Source organism: Carcharhinus amblyrhynchos, chromosome 3, assembly GCF_965287045.1.
Source record: "Carcharhinus amblyrhynchos chromosome 3, sCarAmb.v2.hapA, whole genome shotgun sequence".
Lineage (NCBI taxonomy): Eukaryota > Metazoa > Chordata > Chondrichthyes > Carcharhiniformes > Carcharhinidae > Carcharhinus > Carcharhinus amblyrhynchos.
In genome coordinates this window covers 111,703,594-111,726,830 of record NC_137326.1, presented here as the reverse complement: position 1 = coordinate 111,726,830, position 23,237 = coordinate 111,703,594, and the positions used below count along the sequence as shown (strand labels likewise).

Genomic DNA, 23,237 nt, shown 5'->3' with positions numbered 1-23,237 from the left:
GTATAAATGCAGCTGTGGAATCCATCCTCTATGGAGGAAATGGCAGGAGGGCTTCAATACTCTGGCTAACAGCTATTATGGCCTTGTACTGTTATTCTCCTTGCTATTAAAGTTACCATAAAATGGAAATATGCTTTAATGGAAGGAAAGTCCAAGGTTTTGATCAACAAAACCAATTTTTGAAATTTAGTATGATGAAATGGTTATTAAAATCTATGTAACTGCAACATGGCTTTGTAGGGTTTAATAGTGGGCACATTAACAGAAGCTCGTCAAAGATGAATTCATATTTCTAGACATGTACAAATACATTATTTTACTTACCCTAATTCTGTCATACCATCTACGAATTCTTGTTTTGAGAATTCACACTGTGTGGCTGCTCGGAATTTCCATGCAACGACCAGTACACTGATACTGGCTGGATCCAATCCTAAATCATCGCAGAACTGTTGAATACCGTCTATTCCTATTTTGTTTTCATCTTGCGGATCTATAAGTAAAGAAAGCACATATTTACCAGAATATGCTAACCTTTCTCAAAAAAATGTCTGCCTAACCCAATTGATTGCATGTGTGCAATTTAGTCTGAAGTTTGAGAGTTCAAGCTACACTTGAGCACATAACCTAGGTTGACATTTCAGTGTGTCATCAGAGGAGTGTTCAAATGTTGAAATATCATGTTTCAAATGGGATGCTAAATTAAAGACCTGTAATGGGATTGAAGTGAACATTAAAAATTGCAAACATCATCCAAAGTGAATTCATCTCCTAGTACCCAAGGAGAACTATTCTCCCAATATTCTACCCTCAGTGACCATCACCAAAACAATCAAGTTGCATTTTTAAATTTGTATTTAGATAGCACCTTAATGTAATAAAATATCCCAAGGAGCTCAGGAGAGAGAAAAAGAGAGAGACAGTGTAGAAAAAGAATCAAAGTGGTACAGTAAATTCCAAAGCTTAGGGCCTAAGCAAAAGACTGCACAGTCACCAGTTGTGCAGTGATTAAAACTGGAGGTACATGAGGTCAGAACTAGGTGAATGTAGATATGAGGGCTGTAGTGTTGAAGGAGATTAGATATAGGGAGGGGCGAGGCCATAGAAGGACTTTCAAATAAAGGATGAATAATTTAAAATCAAGTCCTTGCTTGGGAGTCAATGTAGGTCAGTAAATACAGGGGCATTAGTGAATGGGACTTGGAGCAGAAAGCAGAGTTTTGGGTGATGTCAAATTGCGGAAGGTGGAATAGGGGAGACCAGCTATAAGTCAATGAAGCAAAGTTTTAAAGTCTATTTATTGTTAGGCATAAGTAAGGCTTACATTAACACTGCAATGAAGTTACTGTGCAATTCCCCTAGTTGCCACACTCCGGTGCCTGTTCGGATCAATGCACCTAACCAGCATATCTTTCAGACTGTGGGAGGAAACTGGAGCATCCAGAGGAAACACACACAGGCAAGAGGAGAATGTGCAAACTCCACACAGCAGTGACCCAAGCTGGGAATCAAACCCACATCCCTTGGGCTGTGAGGCAATAGTGCTAGCCACTGTACTACCGTGCCACCCCCTTATGATAATTAGGTCTACAGGCAACAATGACATAAACAAGGATTTAAAACAGCAGGTGAGCCAAAACGGTGTGAAGTCGGAAGATCTGAATGATGGCATGAATATATGGTTAGAAGCTGATCTTGGTCAAATACGACAGCAAGGCCGTGGACAGACTGATTCAGCCTCGAACGGATGTCAAGGAGAGGGATGGAATGAGTAGCCTATGTCTCTCAAACATCTTAAAAGCTCTTCATATTGATATTTTAAAAATGCTTTCAACTGTGCCTTCAGCTACCTGGAACCTAAACTCTAATTCCTGTCCTAAACCTCTCTGCCTCCCCCTTTCCTCCTCCTCTAAAACATGGCTTAAATTGTCTTTCTGACCTTTTGAGTCATCTGTCCTCGCATCTCCTTATGATAAGCAGAAATTTCCTACAATTAAATATCGGGAAATCTGATGTAAGCTTCTTGGCAAGATTTCAAATTTAAAATGAAGCGTAGGAGTACTCATAGGCAAGCTAACTGGTGCCTTGGAAATAATTTTTAAAACATTGATAGGTTCAATTATATTGCAGAATATGCAAAAAAGCTGGTTTCCCATCAATGCCTAAATTTAATTTGGCCTCAGATACGTATAAACAAAGAATACCAAGGAACTCCCAATATAAAAAAAACACTAAAGAAACATTCCAGTACCTTTACAGAAGTTGAGGGTGCAATGTAAACAAAGCTGGAACAATAACAACACCTACCCCCAGCATATGCTGAGAAATGCTCTATATTTGCTTGCCATTTCAAACATGTACGTTCATAACTACACACCCAACATCCTCTTCCTTTAGCAGCCTTTAAGTGTCATTAATTAAATATCTCACTCTTTCCTACAATGCCATCTGTTGAGGTTATATCCCTGCCTTACTTTCCTCTGATTAACGCTGGACTTTCCTATTATCATGGCACTAGATCACCAGCTTTCCCACCTGAATGTTATGCTCTGCAAAATTTTGTATTCTATACAAACTCACTTAATCAAATAAAACATTCTGCATAAATGGTAGTGATTCCAACAGAACATTTCCAGCTACCTATTTCATACTTTTGATATTCAAATAGTAGGCTACATTTAGGTTAATATCAACCTAGAAAAGATGGAACAAGCCAAAAAGGCTTGCAACATACAACAAAGGTAGAGGAATGGAACAAAATGCAGACTCTCACACACAAGACCTACAATTTAAATAAAAGTTCTCTGTAAGCCTATTTTGTGAGTGGCTCAAATTAAATTTGCTGATGAGCCAAAACTATGAGCAACAAAAACTTGCTGGAGCTGGGCAATAACCAGTCTAAAAAATCTAACAGGTATTGCAATGATAATTCTAAGGAATCTGTAACACCTAAGGTTAGAGTGGTGTAGCAACTTTAGTCTAAATTACTACAGAATTGTTAGAACCTAATAAAAGATTTAGTTAGAATCCCCAAACATTTCTTTTACTCACTGAGAACATGGTAACAATGTTGAGTATATAACGCTTCCCAGAAGTAGCACACACACTTTCGCAAGTCACATTACTTGATAATCTGCCCTTAATCAGAGGTTGTACAATTTTATGACAAAGAGCTACATCACAAGAGATCTAAACATCATTATATTAAAACTTCTACATAACACACACTTCCTGTAAATGGCATACAATCTATTTTAAGAACTCTCAACTAGCTTGGCTCATTATTCCCACAATTCTCTCCCACTCAAATACTCTAGTTTCTTTGTAACATCTTTCAACAGTGTTCACAGTGTTAAGGCCAGGTGACCCTATTCTTAATAGCTTAACCCATCTGTTGCTGGAGATTTGCCTAACCAGGATTCTACTGGCACAACCTGTTCCTTGCACAACCCAAGAATCAACGGCCCTATCAGCCTCCCCACCTCCTAGATAAGGACATGTTGAGCACCTGCTTTTCAGTTTTTTTGAAGGACTTCTGCTATTATCTTTAGAGGAACCATTTCAAAGAATTTAAAGCTGGTGTTCAATTAAAAATCTTGTCATTTCTAGGAGTGAAGTGGCCAGCAAAGCTTTTCTGCTGGAAGAGGTGCCATGGCTTTTCAAAGCTCAGAGAGCTGACAGACAGTCGACACACAGTAAATGCAAACCAAGCTTTTAAAATAAGAGTCAGTTTCCAGTTCATGGTTCAGAAACTGCCCTTACAAGTCCAAATTGTTAAAATGTCATGGAAGGGTGGATAGATGGGTGAAAAGCTGACAGTTTCCATTCTCCTACATTCTATCACCCTACTTTGAATGCCTCCAAGAACGCAGCATCCATCTCTAAGATTCTCCCAAACTCTCATGCTCCTCCACATAACCTTTAGATTGCTCCTGTCCAGATCCCAGGGGTAAGTGTGAATGCCACACCACTTTTGCACAAAAGTAGCATTTATTCCACCTTCTTTCACTATATCGTGGATTTTTAAAACAAGTTTTTACAAATGAATTGAATTCATAGTTGACCAAAATTTTTTTAAAAAATCAAGATTGTTGATGCATACTTTCCACAAAAATATAAAAATAAACACTTAATTTGGACCAGAAAAAAGTGCTAACGCTCCCCATTTAATAAAAACATAACTTAAATAATTCAGTATCTTGATATAATGGTATAATTACATAAAACAAAATAGTATTTCCTTCACTAAGGAAAGGAGTTATACTAAAATATTAAAAAGTCACATTTTCACTCAGGCATAAAAGAATCTTAAAATACTATCATTTCTAGGTTGGCACTTGCAGATGATAAGAAATGTCTCTGAACAAACAAAGGTCCAATGATCTGAGACTTTCTTTTAACAATTGGGATTTGGTCATAAGGCACAGCTCCATTCCAATAAGCAGAATATAAAGTTAATTACACTGCCTAATACTGAATGTTATAAAATTAATACTTTCCTTATTGGAACATGATATAAACACACAATTACATTACAACATGCATTTTTCAGTCAATTTTTTCTTAAATTTAACATGCATTGCCAAGATCAGACAGCTGTAAAATTGGCTACGTATACCACAACTCTGCCATAGAAACATAGATGTTAGAAGCAGGAGTAGGCTATTCAGCCCTTCCAGCCTGTTCGGCCATTCACTTTGAACATGGCTGATCACCGAATTCAATAGCCTGATCCCCCCCTTCATCCCCCTCCATATCCCTTGATCCCTTTAGCCCCTAGAACTATCTCTCTCAGCAGTGCACTTACACTGATTCTTCCAGTCAAGTCTTTGCTCATAGTTGTATCATCCCATGTGTTGCTCATTCATTTTTTTTCAAGACGGGATCTATTCCATCACCATTCAAAGATGTCAATCTTCAGATATATAGTTAAATGCCCTGACCATCAGATTTGTCTTGCTACACCATGCTGGTTTACAGAGTGGAGGTCACGACCTCGTTATTTAAGTGTCATCTATTTCTTGCATATAAAAGCAGTTATTTATTTTTCCAGCCTGAGTGGACAGCACGGTTGCACAGTGCTTAGCACTGTTGCCTCACAACACCAAAATCCAAGTTCAATTCCAGCCTGGGGTCACACACCGTGTGGAGCTTGCACATTTTTCCTGTGTCTGTGTGCATTTCTTCCAGGCGTCCGATTTCTACTAGAGCCCAAAGATTTGCAACTTAGATTGAATGGCCATGCTAAATTGCCCCTTAGTATCAAGGGGACTAGCAAGGATAAATAAGGATTACAGGATAGGACCTGGTTAGGTTTGTGGCTGATGCAGACTTCATGGGCCAAATGGCTCCTTCTGCATTGTAGGAATTCTATCAGTGACAGTTATCAGCTCTCAGATTTCAATCTTCTCTTTTTATAGAATCCCCACAGTGCAGAAAGAGGCCATTTGGCCCATCAAGTCTGCACTGACTCTCTGATAGAGCATCTTACCCAGGGCCATCCACCGCCCTATCACCTAACCTCATGTCCCCACTAAGCCCCTTAACCTAACTATCATAACATCGTCAATCCACCTAGCTTGCATATCTTTGGACAGTGAGAAGAAACCAGAGCACCCAGAGGAAATCCATGCAGACATAGGGAGAATGTGCAAACTCCACACTGACAGTTACCCAAGGCCGGAATCTAACCTGGATCCCTGATGCTATGAGACAACGTTCATTCAAAGGTGTCACAGTGACACAGTAGTTGGGACAGCACAGTGGTTAGCAAAGCTGCCTCACAGCGCCACAGTCCCAGGTTCAATTCCGGCCTCGGTCACTGTCCATGTGGAGTTTGCACATTCTCCCCATATCTATGTGGGTTTCCTCCAGGTGCACCAATTTCCTCCCACAGTCCAAAGATGTGCAGGTTAGGTTGATTGGCCGTGTTAAAATTGACCCTAGTGTCAGGGGGATTAGCAGGATAAATGCATGGGGTTATGGGAATAGGGCCTGGGTAGGACTGCGGCTGCTACAGGTTCGATGGGCCAAATGGTCTCCTTCTGTACTTTGGGACTCAATAATTCTCTATGATCCAGTTTTATACACAAAAGCCATAATGCTGCAACATCTGATTTTACCAAATATTCCCACATTTTTATATCTCTTGGTATGCACCTACCTGTGGTTTTGTCAATAGTAAGTATTTGCTTAGAGGCACATGAGCCAATTTTCCTGAGCCACTGCCTTTCAATCAAGAACCACTTTTAGTCCAACTGCAATAAAGTACACAACAGCAGCCACACCTGGCCACAAAAGCAAAAAGTGTAAGAAAGGAGAAATAAAAAAACCCAGCACAATTATTGTTGAAAAAAAGAGGCATGTCAACAGTCAATTTACAAATTGGGATTCTTATAGTTCCATACTTGGTCTTATTGGCAACCTTATAAATAGGGCTTGTGCCATTTAATCACCATGCAAGCTTGAAGCTGAAATAGGGTGCGTTAGAGGCATCCTGCAGGAAAGTGGCTACGCTGATCAGCTCATCTCATCTCACACTGTGTATCATGCAAATTCGTGAATGGGTTGAAGGCCACCACTTCGGCTCCAAAAGGTGCCCATTCAATTTTGGATTGCCCTGGAAGGGTAAGATATCTCAAAAGCTTAAGCAACAGCTGTTAGACATTCTGCTATACAAGTGGCAACTGCCACTAACAGAAAGTTGCCATCAAGCCAAAATGACTTGCTACCTATCACACAAATGTGGTACATAAATTTCAGTGGCAGTGTTATACTAGGTATGTAGGTCATACTTTCCAAAAAATTGGAGCATCGTATCAAACAGCATGCCCCAGCCTCTGTTCACAATGAGCAAGGTACAAACTGTACATAACCAACCTGGGCTTGCAAAACTCAAAACACTGTCCAGCGCTAGATATGATTGAACAACATTTGCTAAATAATCCTCATTAAGAATTAAGCTGACAACCACATTAATAGTGTCAGTCGAGTTTGCAGTGTGGCACATTTACATGTACTGGAAGCTACTTATATTAACACAACACCCTGTACTTTGCAGAGAGGAAGAACATATACACACACATCGTGCCTATTTAGTTAAACAAAATAAGTGGCAGCCATTTGCTGATTCATTCCTTAGGGCAATGCCATGACCAATCAGGGTCAAGTTGCCTGGTGTAAATTTCAAACAATGTTTGGCAGTTAACTATCAGTCTACCATCAACTGGTACATTCTCCATGACAATACCTCTATCAATCCACTTGACAAACAATCGACACAAACAACACTCTTTTCATACAGTATAAATTGTTACTTTCCACTTGTACTGATATTCTTGCTAAGTGTCCTGATGGCTGCAAGGTGAAAAATTTTGACATCTCTTTTTTCAGCGCTACTTCAGTTCTGTGCAATCAAATGACTATCTGTACCACAATTTTAGGCAACAGTAGTTCATACCCAGAGCAGAAAATCTGATGTCAGAAGCCACTCAACTAAATGAAATCTACATTCCTTCTGAAATGCTCAAATTGGACAAATATTTAATGTACTAAATAGCAGCTTATTCCAGGTACTGGATGTTGCGGTAGAAATAAATACTCATATTATTGATAAATAAATAATCAGTGCTCCTCACAATCAAAGTCTGAATAAGACCGCAGCTTCCAGATTCAACACATATGCAGTTAAATACAGAAATCGCTCTCTCTGTTAAGAAACTGTTAAACTGATATCTCATTGAAAGACTCAGCATTAAAACAGATGCAACTGTGAGAAGTTGGGGCACTTGTGTGATAGGTACCCAATAAAGACACCAGAAAAGGTTAGAGTTTGTTGAAAAGTGTAAGTGAATTTTTAAACTGTATAAGTTTTAATTACTGTCAAGCACAAAAATTAACTGTTACAATGTGGAGACGCATTCTAGTGGATCTAAATTATCATTGACAAATTTTTAAAACTTTTTTTAAAATTTAACATTGGTCTGGATTTTGCAGTCAGCAGTGAAGCTGACTTCAAAGACAGATGCACACAAAGACCTCGTGCTCTCTGTGGCTTGGTTTCTCCTTTTCTGGTATCAATTTGAATCTGACCAAGTTAAATGGAGATTTTAGGCATCCAGCAAAAGTAATGTCATCAAGCAGGATAATCAACCAATGACACTGAAGTATTTTCAAAGCAAACCAGGAGGCAAAGTGCACTGATAATCCTTCCACAAAATCAGTTTCTCAGCAGTAATTATAAACTTAGTTTGCTGTTAAAAACCTAGCTGCACCTCATTCAATGAGTGCAATTGTTTCCAGGGCTTTTACAGCAAAACTAATAGCATAAAAAGATAAGCTCTGGTCAGTTCACTGACTTCTACTTGATCGTAGTCTGGGGAGACCATGCATGTGTGCACTTCAGAAGCTGCTATCAATTTCAGCATAACAGTAAAAGATGATAGTTGCACAGAAATTACAACAGCAAAATCTGAGCCTTTTTATTTCTGACTCTTATTTCTCTCTCCTAATCCCATCTTTCTTTCTATTTTTATTTTGCCTTCTATAATGTCATTTTCTATTGAATTAACTATTCTAAGTTACACATCCTCATTTAGAGTCTGCCTCAGTTCAGATAATTCAATCTGGCTGATTGAGACAGACTTTTGCTGATCCTTTTCACAAGTTCCAGGTCTCTGTAGAAGACACCACACTGTTTTTGAGTTTTAATAACTTTAAATCTTCATACAAAAACCCATAAAAAATGTGCAGACAAGTGTATAATGGCAAACAAACAGTGTTAGCCTCTGACTACAAAATCTGAACTGATATATTCCATGTGGCTATTCCTTCTGCTCTCATTACCCTCACTGTAGATCTACTCAAAACATTTCTACATTCATATCAATTCCTTTTGTTTTAAGAAAAAACCTTGGTAATCAAATCAAGTATCTTCCTTTTTAAAAAAATCTAATCTAAACTACAAAGAATAAGATTGCTTAGCTCCAGAACAGTTTCAAATGTAATGTGCCCTCCAGGTAATTTTAGTATGGACTCCTCATTCAGGTGGAAAACACCTCAATCAAATACTTCCCTTAGCAGTTTCATATTTTTGAGACAAGAAAAAAAAATTCTTAGTTTGGGGTTTTAGTCTAGACTGTAAATAGGTATATAAAAATCTAATTTCATCGGAGAACAAATCATTGGGTTTCCAAAGATATAAAACTAATTGATAAGTGTACAGATTTTAAGAAAAGAAACAATAGAAAACTGATCAAATTCAAAGACATGGTAGTTGGACAGTTGCTCTGTATTTGTGAGGAGCGTATGGAGAGGGCAAGACACTTAAAACAAGGAATCTAGAATACGATATTGTCAATGAGTCCTTGTCAGGCAGGGATAAACTTTTATTAGAATACAACCGGCATGGTTATACATTCTTTATAATCCGCATAGTGTAAAAGTTCGTGGGAAAACATATCAATGTGATATTTTCAGTTTAAAGTAGTTAAAGTTTATTAGTCACAAGTAAGGCTTACATTAACACTGCAATGAAGTTACTGTGAAATTCCCCTAGTTTAACTAGCAACAGCATAATAAACAAAGTATTTTGCAAAACTGAGAAGTCATTGGCTTTAAGTCACTACAGAAGCCAGGTTGCAGATTAATCAGGATTTAATAATAATATTATAAATGGATTGAGGAAAACAATGTCATATTTAATTCCTGTGTATCATACACCATGTATGCACAGCATACAAAACCGCATAGAAGTGTAGGGGATAAAGTGGTCAGGGAAAACACATATCAGATACAGCACACAAGATACAAAGGGGAAAGGATTCCAATAAAAGCCACCTGATCCTGCTGACACATACCAAAATTGGCAGTAGCAGAGGATGTACCCTGAAGGCAATATGATTCATGTGGTGCTAATTAGGAACACAATTTAGACAACTTCTGGAGACAGATTTCAGGACTACTGTATTTACTATTTGAAACAAATCTATATTTGGATTCAAAACTTCATGTAGGTTTAAAATAAAACAGCAATTAGTACAAATAGGAAAAGAAAAAAGTGGAATTTAGCACCTCAAAAGCAATGTTCCTGACAATCTTTGATATAATTTTCAACTCAGGTTCCAATATTTTATCACAAATATTGAATCATTTCTTAAACTTATAGAAAGGTTAATTAAGTGATCATAGATGTATGCAAACCTAAAGCAGGTGGACAGCTTACATGCACCAGAACTAGATGTCAAACATTTGTCACATGATTGTAATTTAGTGCAAATCGCACATAAAAACAAATTTTCACTGTGAAACACTAATTTCCTCAAGGAAGTATAACTGTGCTTTGAATTGCATATTCTTCACTCAACATACAAATGGTATTGCATTTACCTAGTTACAAACAGTCCAAACTTGCTCTTAACAGTAAGTGAAAATGCAACTTTACAACAAGCACTTGACTCTATCAAGAGACCAAACTGTTTAGAAACTAACCTCTTTCAAACCTAAATTCCACGTGGCAAAACGCTCCTTTTTCTGACTAGAATAATTTTGATGATGGACTGGTAATCTAGAGGTCCAGATTAATGCCTTGGAATTGAGTTCAAATCAGTGCCTGCAATGAGTCAAAGCTTCAGAATTGCCAGGGGATTTTTGCCATTGTAAAGACACACCAACACTATAGGGTCCATAAGTAGGACCCTTACAGTCCCAGAAGTCCCAGGAAATAGTAGGGCTACTTCAATAATTACTTACACCACTTCATAATTTCTTGAAACATTTTGTTTCTTTCAATAAGTTGAACTGTGAATTGTAATTCTCATCTTTTAAAATCAACAACGAGGCTGAGTTTGCTGAATTTAAAACTGATTCCATCTGTGCCATTTTCATTACAGGATGGTATCAGTGAGCAAAGTATACAAGACTGAGGCAACATTACTTTTAGACAAATAATAGTTGCTTTTTGGGACAAAGAATGGGGAGAGGCAATATAGACTACATGGTAAATTTTAAAAGAGGTGCAGTTACAGAGACTGGGTAGTTCATATTTTGTTTTTAAATTCAGTCACTACATCTGAATGTCACTGGTCAATTAAGAGTCATTCACATGTGCTTGTGGAGGAATACATAAGCCAAACCAGGTAAGGACGGAGAATGCCATCTACAAATGGGCATTAGTGAATGAGATTTTTTTATAAACAAAAAGTAGTCACCGTTACGGATATTAGCTTTTTGTTCCAGATTTTATTTCCAGGAATACTCTAGCAGCTATGGTGCTGATTTGACCTCACATCTCCAGATCATTAGTCCAGACCAGTACCATAAGTGCTATGCTACTGTACCCCTGTCGGTGTCAGGACAAGTGTATAAAACTATTAAAAAAGCATCTGGGAAGTGCTTTATAAATAGAGACACAGTACAAATGCAAGGAAGTTACGTTAAACCTTTATAAATAACTGGCTAGATCCCAGTGAGAGTATTGTGTCTAATTATGGGCACCACACTTTAGGAAGGCTGTCAAGGCTTCGAAAGGAATGCTGAGAGGATTTACCAGAATCCTACTAGGGTTGAGCAACTACACTGTGTGGAGAGATTAAGAAGTTGAAATCTCTCTCCTTGGAGCAGGAGAAAGTTGAGGGAAAATTAAGAGGTATTAAAAAATAATGAGGGGTTTTGATAATAGATAAACTGTTGCTACTGCATTAATCAGGGATAACTTTTGCTTAATTAGCAAAACAACCAGGAGAGATGAACAGAATTCATATTCGCACCAAATAATGATCTAGAATTCACTGCCTGAAAGGGTGGTGGAAGCAGTAATTTCCAAAAAAGAAATTGGATAAGTACTTGAACAGGAAAAAAATTGCAGGGAAATGGGACTAGTTGGATAATTTCTTCAAAAGGGCCAGCACAATGTACTAAATGGCCCCCTTATTCCTTACATTGTTGGATACCATAAATGGAAAAGAACAAAAAACAGTACAGCACAGTCCAAGCCTGCATCAATTGTGTTATCCTCTCTAGACCAAATGCTTGTATCCCTCTATTCCCCATCTGTTCATATGTCTATCCAGATAAGTCTGAAGTGTTACTAACGAGTTTGTCTCAACCACCTCACTTGGCAGTGCATTCCAGGCTCCCACCACACTGTGTAAAAAAACTTCCCTTACACATCTCTACTGAACCTTTCCCCTCTTGAACCTTTGCCCTCTTGTAATTGTCATTTCCACTCTGGGAGAAAGCTTCCAACTGTTAATTCTATTAATACCTCTCAATATTTTATAAACTTCTATCAGGTCACCCCTCAGTCTCCATCTTTCCAGGAAGAACAATCCCAGTTTATTCAATCTCTCCTCATAGCCAATACCTTCCATACCAGGCAACATCCAGGTAAACCTTTTCTGTACTCTCTCCAGAGCCTCCACATCCTTCTGGTAGTGTGGTGTCCAGAATTGGATAGTGTTCCAAATATGGTTATATACCAATGGTTTATATAACTGTAATGTAATTTGCCAACTTTTATACTCGATGTCCTGTCCAATGAAGGCAAGCATGTCATATGCTTTCTTCACCTGTAATTTGTATAGAACCGTAAGAAGTTTTAATTCTGCACTGTTTGCAATTCAGTCATGGAGATTTGCAATGATTTATTAGAGATTTTTATGAATAAAGTATATTTTTGGAAAAAAGGTGGTTAGGGAAAGGCCACACTATAAGGCCTTTTAACGGAGGCAGACCGAGGGCCCGGGAACTGTAGAACATCTTCGACCTGCGTAACTGTGCGCCAATCTGAGAAATAAAGGCACACAGTAATTTTTGAGGCATGTATATAGTTTTAAGGTTTGAAATGTGTTATGACTACAATTTGTATAGAACTGTAAAAAGTTTTAATTTTGCACTGTTTGCAATTCAAAGACATGTAATGGTTTATTTGAGATTTTTATGAATAAAGTATATTTTTGGGAAAAAAAAATGCTTTCTTCACCATCTTTTCCATCTGCACTACCACTTTTAAAGATCCGTGGACCTGCACACCCAGATCTCTACATGTCTATGATGGTTCTGCCAATTACGTTATAGCTCCCACCCGAATTGGACCTAACAAAATGTATCATCATTTGTCCAAACTGAATTCCAAATGCCATTTCTCTGCCCCATTTTCCAGCCTATCTATATCCTGCTGTATTCTCTGACAACCTTCATCACTATCCACAACTCCAGCAATCTTAGTATCATCTTCAAACTTGCTAATGAGACCACCAAGTCATTTATATATATATAGCAAACAGCAGAGGTCCCAGCACTGATCCTTGCAGAACACCACTAGTCACAGATCTCCATTCAGAAAAGGACCCTTCCACTGCTACCCTCTTCTATGACCAAGCCAGTTCTGAATCCATCTAGCTAGTTCATTCCTGTGTGATTTAACCTTTTGCACCAGCCTGCCATAAGAGATCTTGTCAAGTGCTTTACTAAAGTCCATGTAGACAACATCAACAGCCCTTCCTTCAATCATTTTTGTCACTTTCAAAAAACTCAGTTAAATTAGTGAGACCTTGAAACACATTGAAATTGTCTCTTGGGATGGATGTTTTCTGCTCCATTTCTTGAAATCGCTCAGATTTCACTGGTACAATACAAGCATTCTTCCTAACACTCAACAGTTCACGGTCAGTATTGAGATATATTTGGAGATGAACTGCTATTTTTCTAATATTCCTTGTTTTTATGCCAATTTTCATTTCTATTTACATATTTTATTACCTTGTAGCTGGCTATAAACAAAATAAAACAGATTGAAAATGCCACAGAAGTAAGCAGCAAAATAAATTCTGAAATATTCAGTGGAGGCAGTGGCACAGTGGTTTTGTCACTGGACTGGTAATCCAGAGATTCAGGATAGTGCTGTAGGGACTCGAGTTCAAATCCAACCATGGCAGATGGTGACATTTGAATTCAAGAAAATCTGGAATTAAGAGTTTAAAAGTTAAACCCTTTTGGTTCACTAATGTGCTTTAGAGAAGGAAACGTGTCATCCTTACCTGGTCTGGCCTACATGTGACCCCAGATCTACAGTACTGTGCCCTCAGGGATGGGCAATAAATACAGGGCCAGCCAGCAATGCCCACAACCAATGAATGAATAAAAGATTCCTGATCTGCTGCTATTCTCGCTATGGAAAATATTAATTATTCTTCATCAAACTGACATAAATTCATCACTGGAAACTGAACAGCACCCTGGATGAATGAAGTTTGGCGAATTCCAGATCATTGTCCTTAGTGACAGGAACATGAGAGCAGGGAAAAAAATAGTGAAGGGAAATAAAAGTATTAATAGCAACTAGCTATTCTGACAAATCCAAAAAAAAATGTCTTTATGCTAACATTTTGAAAAAAAAATCAATACATCCACCCACTCAAAGGATTAAAAGTTGACCAAACACAGTATGAGATAAAAATCAAACTGCCTGGATTGCCAGGAAAACTTACATTGTGATCAGGGTGGGATCAGGCATTTGATCAAAACAAGAGCTGACACTCAGATAAATTGAAAACTGCTGAAATAGTCTATGATAATTGGAGGTTAAAATGAACTTACAGGAAACATGAATCTTAACAACAATTAGCTGCAAACCTATCATTTTCAGTTTAATACACTGGAGCTATTCTTTCGACCCTCAAAGATCCAAGTGAATAGAGCTAAATCTCAAGCATGTTCATTATTGACAGAAGCAAATAATGTCAAGAGGATAGAGGAGTTAAACACATTTCAAAAGTAGTTCACTGACTGTGGAACGCTTTGGGACCTTCTGATGCTGTACTTAATTTGCGATACCAACATCGTGTTCAGACAATCCTGAAACAAAAGTCTTCTTTCCATCTCTAACGCAGACAGTGGAGCAAATATTAATAAAAATGAACCCCCTTCACAAAAAAAAAGAGGAAGATGTACTTGCAAGAAGGAAAAATCATGAATGACACAATATGGCAAAATACTAAATGCTAAGACATCAAACTTTTCATAAAGTAAAATCGTAGTTATAAGCAGAGAAGCTTTTGGTGTAGTTACATTTTTAAAAATTCTAGTTGTAGTTAGTTGAGTATGTAGAATGTTGATAAACTTGAACTCATCTTTTTGAATATGCCAGAAGTTGAGTAAAATACACTAGTATTTAAAGTTCCCTCATCAAGTATCGAGGTCACACAACTTTGATGCAGCAAGAGTTTTGCAAACATTAGTCTCTAATACAACTGCAATACTGTCAATCTGCAAGTTTACTTCAAATGTATTCAAGGAGTGGACTCAGTATCACTTTAACTAAAAGCAACAAGATCACAAATGCATTTCATGAATATTACTGGCCATTGTAAATTTCATGATATCTTCTCCATTATTCTGAGAAAACCTGAACCAATCTGAAGTTGCACGGCTGTTAATTCAGTTACAGGGGCAAGCTATAACTTTGATCTCTTGTATTGCATTCCACTTCTTAAAAGAATACTGTGACAATTTAAAATCCAAAGTACTCATCACATTTTTCACACAACCCACTTTGAACGGTTCAAGACAAACCAACTCCCATAAACAATTATAAGAGCGAATATATCCTGCTAAGTTGTCATCTTATCCCTAATGAAATGAAGAAAGACATTAATCAACATCTTTTACCCATTTGTTTCCCATTTCACTCATCAGCAGGCCAAACTTCCTTTAATGCTCCCTCCCTGCCCTAATCCTGAACTTGCATATTTCTCTACTTTCGCTTCTAACTTTCTCCATGCCCACTCTTGAGTTGATATTGTCCACAAGACTTGCATCCTGTTCCCTTGATCCTATTCCCACTAAACTGATCACCAACTCTGCTTCCCCCACCCTCATCTGGTCCCCATGTTAGGCTTTTTTGTAAACAGATTTTGTTCTTCAGGCACTGCCCCTCTCTTTTAAATCTGTCTTCATCACCCCACTCCTCAAAAGAAAATTCTTGACTCCACCATCCTTGTAAACTACCATCTCATCTAAGAGCTCCCTCCGTTCTACAAATCAATATTTTAAAAAACTGAATTGTGAGTTAAAGAAAGCCTAGATATAGATCATTTGCAAAGAGCCTTTCCTCAAATCTAATCATGTACAACATAACACATTGTTATGTACATCCCAACATGCCTCACAAACAGAAAAGTTTTCAAGCATATCCAATTGTATCATAAGAGTCATCAAATTATACAATACAGAAGAGGCTAGACGATCCATCAAATTTGCACTGACAAAACCACACTAAGTCAATACTGATCCCACTTTCTAGCACTTTGCCCAGAGCCTTGAACGTTATGACATTTCAAGAGCTCATCCATGTACTTCTTAAAGGTTGTAAGGCTTCCTGCCTCTACTACCCTCCCTGGTAGTGCATTCCAGACTCCCACCATCCTCTGGGTTAAAAATAAACGTTCCTCAAATCCCCTCTAAATCTTCTGCCCATCATCTTAAAATTATAACCCCCTCTCCCCATTATTGACCCTTTAACTGTGGGAACAGCTGTTTCCTATCCATCTCCTTCATAATCTTATACACCTCAATCAGCTGCTCCCCCAAGCTTCTCTGCGCTAAAAGAAAACAACCCGAATTTATCCAGCTTTTATTCATAGTTCAAATGCTCCATCCAAGACAACATTTTTGTGAATCTCCTTTGTGTTTTGCACAGCTCCACCATAATCTCCCTGTTCTTCTAATCTATACCAAGACTGATAAAGGCAAGTATCCCATATGCCTTAACTACGCTATTAATCTACACCACCTTCAGGAATCTGTAGATAAGCACCCCAAGATCCCTCTGTCCACCTGAGCTTCCTAATATCCTGCCATTCATTGAGTATTCCCTTGTCTTGTTACTCCTTCCAAAGTGCATCACTTCACACTTTTCAGGGTTAAATTCTAACTGCCACTGATCTGCCCATCTATAATTTCCTGCAACCAAAGACTTTTTCCCTCACTATTAACCACCATGCCAATTTTTGTGTCATCCACAAACTTACTTAGCATCACACAAACTGCCCTTCTACCACCACTCTCTGTCTCCTACCACTCACAACAACAGGTTTATTTGGTAGCATAAGCCACAATCATTCGCAGCACTGCTCCTTCATCAAGTGAGTGGAAGTTGTGTTCACAAACAGGGCATATAAAGACACAAACTCAATTTACAAGATAATGGTTGGAATGCAGGTCTTTACAGGTAATTAAAGGTTTTTGGAAAGATGCAGCTTAATCCGGGATAGTCAACACAGATTTGTGAAGAGTAAGTCTTGCCTCACAAATTTGATTGAATTCTTTGAGGAGGTAACTAAGTGTGTGGATGAAGGTAGAGCAGTTGATCTCGTATACATGGATTTTAGTAAGGCATTTGATAAGGTTCCCATGGTAGGCTCATGAAAAAGTAAGGAGGTGTGGGGTAGAGGGAAATGTGGCCAATTGGATAAGTAACTGGTAATCTCAGAAGACAGAGGGTGGTGGTGGATGAAGAATTTTCAGACTGGAGACCAGTACCAGCGGTGTACCACAGGGATCAGTGTTGGGTCCTTAGCTATTTGTGATTTTTATCAATGACTTGGAGGAGGGGGCTGAAGGGTCAGTAAATTTGCTGATAACACCAAGATTGGTGGAGTACTGGATGAGGTAGAGGGCTCCTGCTGGCTGCAAACAGAAATTGATAGGATGCAGAGCTGGACCGTAAAATGGCAGATGGAGTTTAACCATGATAAGTGCGAGGTGACTCATTTCGGTAGGACAAATTTAAATGCAGATTACAGGGCCAACGGCAGGGTTCTGAGGAACGTGAGGACCAGAGAGATCTTGGGGTTCATATCCACAGATCTCTGAAGGTTGCCTCTCAAGTGGATAAAGCCGTGAAGAAGGCTGGTAGTGTGTCAGTGTTTATTAACGGGGGTTAGAGTTTAAGAGCTGTGGGGTTATGCTGCAACTATATCAGACATTGGTGAGACCACACTTGGAATATTGTGTGCAGTTCTGGTCACCTCACGATAAGAAGGATGTGGAAGCATTGGAGAGAGTGCAGAGGAGATTTATCAGGATGCTGCCTGGTTTAGAAGGTAGGTCTTATGAGGAAAGGTTGGGGGAGCTAGGGCTTTTCTCTTTAGAGCGGAGGAGGATGAGAGGTGACTTAACAGAGGTTTATAAGATGATAAGGGGGATAGTTAGAGGGGATGTTCAAAGACTATTTCCTCGGGTGAATGTAGCTGTTACTAGGGGGCATAACTATAAGGTTCATGTTGTGGACTGGGAGAGCGCGTTGGAGGGAGGGTCTGTTGAGGAGCAGTGGAGGATCTTTAAGGAGATCTTTCTTGGTGCTCAACGGAAATTTATTCCGATGGTCAAAAAGGATAGTAGGAGGAGAGGTAATAAGCTGTGGATAACAAAGGAGGTGAAGGAAAGTGTTAAACTAAAAGCGGAGGAATTTAGAGTAGCTAAGAGTAGTGGGTGAGAAGAGGATTGGGAGAGGTTTAAATGTCAACAAAGATTGACAAAGAAGTTGATAAGGAAGGGTAGGAGAAACTATGAAGCTGGGCTAGCGCTTAATATAAAAAAGGATAGCAAGAGTTTTTATAAATATATAAAAAGGAAGAGGCTGGCTAGGGTGAATGTTGGTCCTTTAGAGGATGAGAAAGGGGACCTAGTGGTAGGGGATGGGGATATGGCTAAGGTATTGAATAACTTTTTTGTTTCTGTCTTCACGGAGGAGGACGTGAATAATTTGCCGGGTGTTAGCGATGGAAAGGTGGTAGGACTGGAGGGTCTTAATGACATTACTGTTACTAGAAAGGCGGTGCTCGACAGACTGGAGGGGCTGATTGTGGACAAGTCCCCAGGACCGGATGGAATGCATCCGAGGGTTCTGAAAGAAATGGCGGAGGTGATAGTGGATGCCTTGGTGGTTATTTTCCAAACGTCGCTGGATTCCGGGGAAGTGCCGGATGATTGGAAAACGGCTAATGTTACGCCGTTGTTTAAGAAGGGTGCCAGGAAAAAGGCGGGGATTTATAGGCCGGTTAGTTTAACGTCTGTGGTAGGTAAAATGTTAGAATCTGTCATTAAGGAGGAAATTGCAAGGCATCTTGAAGGGAATTGCTTGATAGAGCAGACGCAGCACGGTTTCATTAAAGGGAAGTCGTGTCTGACAAATTTACTGGAGTTCTATGAGGATGTGTCTAGGGCGGTGGATAGAGGAGAGCCGGTGGATGTGGTCTTTCTAGATTTTCAGAAGGCGTTTGACAAAGTGCCTCACAAGAGGTTATAGCAGAAGGTCGAGGGACATGGAGTTGGGGGTAGGGTGTTAGCGTGGATAGAGGATTGGTTGTCAAATAGGAGGCAGAGAGTGGGGGTCAACGGGTGCTATTCGGATTGGCGGATGGTGACTAGTGGAGTGCCCCAGGGGTCGGTGCTGGGGCCTCAGCTTTTTACCATTTATATAGATGATCTGGAGGAGGGAACCGAGTGTAGAGTGTCGAAATTTGCTGATGACACCAAGACTGGGGGAACGGCAAATTGTGCGGAGGGTGTGGAGAGTCTGCAGAAGGATCTAGATAGGCTGGGCGAATGGGCCAGGAAATAGCAAATGGAATTTAATGTTGGCAAGTGTGAGGTGGTCCACTTTGGTAGGAAAAATGGTAGGAATGACTATTACTTACGGGGCGAAAAACTGCAGCAGGCGACGGTGCAGAGGGACCTCGGGGTCCTTGTGCATGAGTCGCAAAAACCCAGCTTGCAGGTGCAGCAGGTGGTCAGGAAGGCGAATGGGATGCTGGCCTTCATAGCGAGGGGGATTGAATATAAAAGTAGGGAGGTCTTGCTGCAGCTGTATAGGGCATTGGTGAGGCCGCAACTGGAGTACTGTGTGCAGTTTTGGGCGCCGCACCTGCGCAAAGATATTTTGGCCTTGGAGGGAGTGCAGAGGAGGTTTACTAGGCTGATACCGGAGTTGAGGGGGTTGAGCTATGAGGAGAGACTGAATAAACTGGGCTTGTACTCGTTAGAGTTTAGAAGAATGAGAGGAGATCTCATTGAGACGTATAAGATGATGAATGGGATGGATAGGATAGAGGTGGAAAGACTCTTCCCGCTCAAAAAAGACAATAGGACTAGGGGGCACAGCCTCAAGATAAAAGGGGGGCGGTTTAGAACGGAGTTGAGGAGGAACTTCTTCACTCAAAGGGTGGTGAATCTCTGGAATTCTCTGCCCGTTAAAGTGGTGGAGGCTGCCTCGCTAAATATTTTTAAGACGCGGGTTGATGGGTTTTTGATAGGAGAGGGGATTAAGGGTTATGGGGAGAGGGCAGGAAAGTGGAACTGAGCAGTGACGGATCGGCCATGATCTTATTGAATGGCGGGGCAGGCTCGAAGGGCTGGATGGCCTGCTCCTGCTCCTATTTCTTATGTTCTTATGTTCTTATGTTGAGAAATATAGGAGGGATGTCCGAGGTAGGTTCTTCACCCAGAGAGTGGTTGGGGTGTGGAATGGACTGTCTGCTGTGATAGTGGAGTTGAACGCTTTAGGAACTTTCAAGCGTTTACTGGATAGGCACATGGAGCACACCAGAACGATAGGGAATGGGATAGCTTGATCTTTGTTTCGGAAAAAACTGGGCACAACATCGAGGGCCGAAGGGCCTATATTGTGCTGTACTGTTCTACGTACAGACAATGTGATTGGAGAGAGATTAAGCACAGGTTAAAGAGATGCACATTGTCTCCAGTCAGGACAGTTAATGAGACTTTGCAAGCCCAGGCAAGTTGTGGGGGTTACAGACAGCGTGACATGAACCCAAGATCCCGGTTGAGGCCGTCTTCCTTTGTGTGGAACTTGGCTATCAGTTTCTGCTCAGCGATTCTGCATTGTCGTGCGTCGCAAAGGCACACGAGATGCATAACTGCCAGCTCCAAGTGGAGAGGATCTCCAAGAAGATTGCGCATATCGACACAGACATCAACTGCCTTATCCTACAACTAAGCCAGTTTTGGTTCCAAATTGCCAAGTTATCCTTGACCCCATATGCTTTTACCTTCTTTATCTTGTCAAAGATTTTGCTGAAATCCATATCAACTACATCAAATGCACTACGTTCATCTACACACCCAATCAGCTCCTTGAAAAATTTAATCAAATTAGTTAGGCATGATCTGATATTGTGTGGTAGTTTAGCAGATATGAGTCAAACTCATACTCATGTTTACTGCCCCGTATAACTGCACACATTAGGAAAACAAATGTTGGGAATCCTGCTCGCAATGTGGATGTGTGTATGCTAATACATCTACACTGCTTCATATCAGTGCCTTTTCAGCCAGTTACTAAAAGTGCGCATGGATTAATTTGCCTTACGATTTGTATTTTCTTGCAAATATGCCTTGCCTAGTTTTAATAACGTGGATTTTTGTGCAAAAGGTATAATCTATGATACATAACAATTTCAATGTAATCTGCCCATTGAATCAAGGCACTGAAGTACTTAAAACAATAAGTCCAATTAGTTCCTTCTTTGACAATAATGACTCAAATACTACAGCAGCTGTACATAAAAAGCCAGACATTTATTTCAATATCTCCAAAAAGATCCTAAAAGCAAAGTGTTACTGATCAACACTGTTGACTGAAATTTGAAAGAAGCCTCGCACTTTAAGAAAATTAATTTATGCTTCACAAATACAAAAACTACACTTACCTCGGTATCTATGGTATAACTGTTCTAACCTCTTTCTATCCAACGAACCTTTCAGACTTTCACGAACATAAAGTTCTGGATTTTGAAAAAAATTGTCTGTAGCAACATCTAACTTCCAGTCATTCTGTGATAAACAACATACTGCAGTTTTCTCACTGGACTGTGTGAAGACCATAAACTGACGCACTTTATCCTTCTGTGAGGACTTCAGCTTGTTCTGCATAGAATAAGGGAACAAGTTGTTAGTGTTTAGCTTATGCATTGATTACTTGGTCAAGTTTCACAAATACACAGATACTTAGACACATAACCAAGTCCCCGAGCATACAGGAAACGTCACTCCAAAATAAACTGACACAGCCAACTTTAAGAGTTTTCTTTTAAAAATCAGCCTTTTAATGACAAGTGCCAAATGTAATAATCCTGCATAATTGGAAGTATCAAATTTGGCTCATTTTTTGCCTTGTTCTTCACTAAATTTAGCAACAATATAGAATTGGTTAAATGTGTAAACTATAAGCCTTAATAGCACAAAATAAGTTACTGTAGTGCCCAAATATTTGTAGATTGAACTTTCCAGAAAAGTGAAACAGTGGAAGTTCAACAGTTGCAGATTAATTCACTTTCATAATTACAATTCATTGGTTTAAATCAAACTATCAAGCAAAATATTATTAAAACATTGCACCATTAGAAGTTGGGAGTGTAGTTTGGCTAATTCAGCAGCTCAGATCAGATCATGAGATCAGAGAGGAACCGTGTTAATACTGGGAAATCTTCAATTCAGACTACTGTCAAACTAACTAGGGAAAGCCAGGGGAAATAAGCATTATACAGTAAACTGTTTTTTTAAACCAGTGTTAATTTGAAGATACTTTGTTTCTAAATATAGACAAAGAATAATGAGACAGAACAGTTCCCATTATGCTGTAAAACCCACCTCTTTCATCTCACCTATGTCAGCTGGAAGAAGAGGTTAAATTAAAACTTACAGCATCAGATGTTATACTGCAAGCGATTTGGGAAATAATGATAGGCCATGGGTGAATTTTCTTTGTGCTACAAGTGATTAGGATCTGGAATACATTGCTAGAGTGCGAGGTGGAGCCGGATTCAACTGTGATTATCAACAGGGAATTGGATAACTATCTTAAGATAACAAATTTGCAATGCTATGGATAGAGGAAGAAGAGTGGAACTAGCTGACCCACTTTTAGAGCCAACACGACTACAATGGACCAAATGGCCTTTTGCTCTGCCACAACATTTCTGTGATTCAAGAACATGCAACTCCTAAATGTTCAATCCAACCATTTGCAAAATGAGGTGCAAATATCAGCTTCTCCAAATTAAGTACACAGGTTCTACATAACACAACCAAAAGTGCTGCAATTCTGCTTTAAATGCCAAAGAGGTCCATTAGGATAATATTAATTCCATAAATGCATGTACTTAAAATTATGGAAAAGAGTAAACTCACACTAAATGATTTTTCAGAAGTTGTACTTT

General features: G+C 39.3%; 1 protein-coding gene across 4 annotated transcripts in view; it reads right to left on the bottom strand.

Annotated features, from left to right (window-relative positions):
• dcun1d1 (DCN1, defective in cullin neddylation 1, domain containing 1 (S. cerevisiae)) overlaps positions 1-23,237 on the bottom strand; it is a 51,382-nt gene that overhangs the window by 20,154 nt on the left and 7,991 nt on the right. For 3 of the 4 annotated variants that reach the window (XM_080185736.1, XM_080185735.1, XM_080185738.1), the window contains exons 2-3: positions 21,729-21,945; positions 325-493 (exon numbers count right to left, since the gene is read on the bottom strand). In XM_080185736.1, coding sequence (XP_080041862.1) covers positions 325-493; positions 21,729-21,903 — 344 coding nt within the window. In that variant the 5' untranslated portion in view covers positions 21,904-21,945. Of the gene's footprint in view, positions 1-324; positions 494-21,728; positions 21,952-23,237 lie in introns of those variants that run through there. The other variant, XM_080185734.1, reaches the window with a different exon arrangement.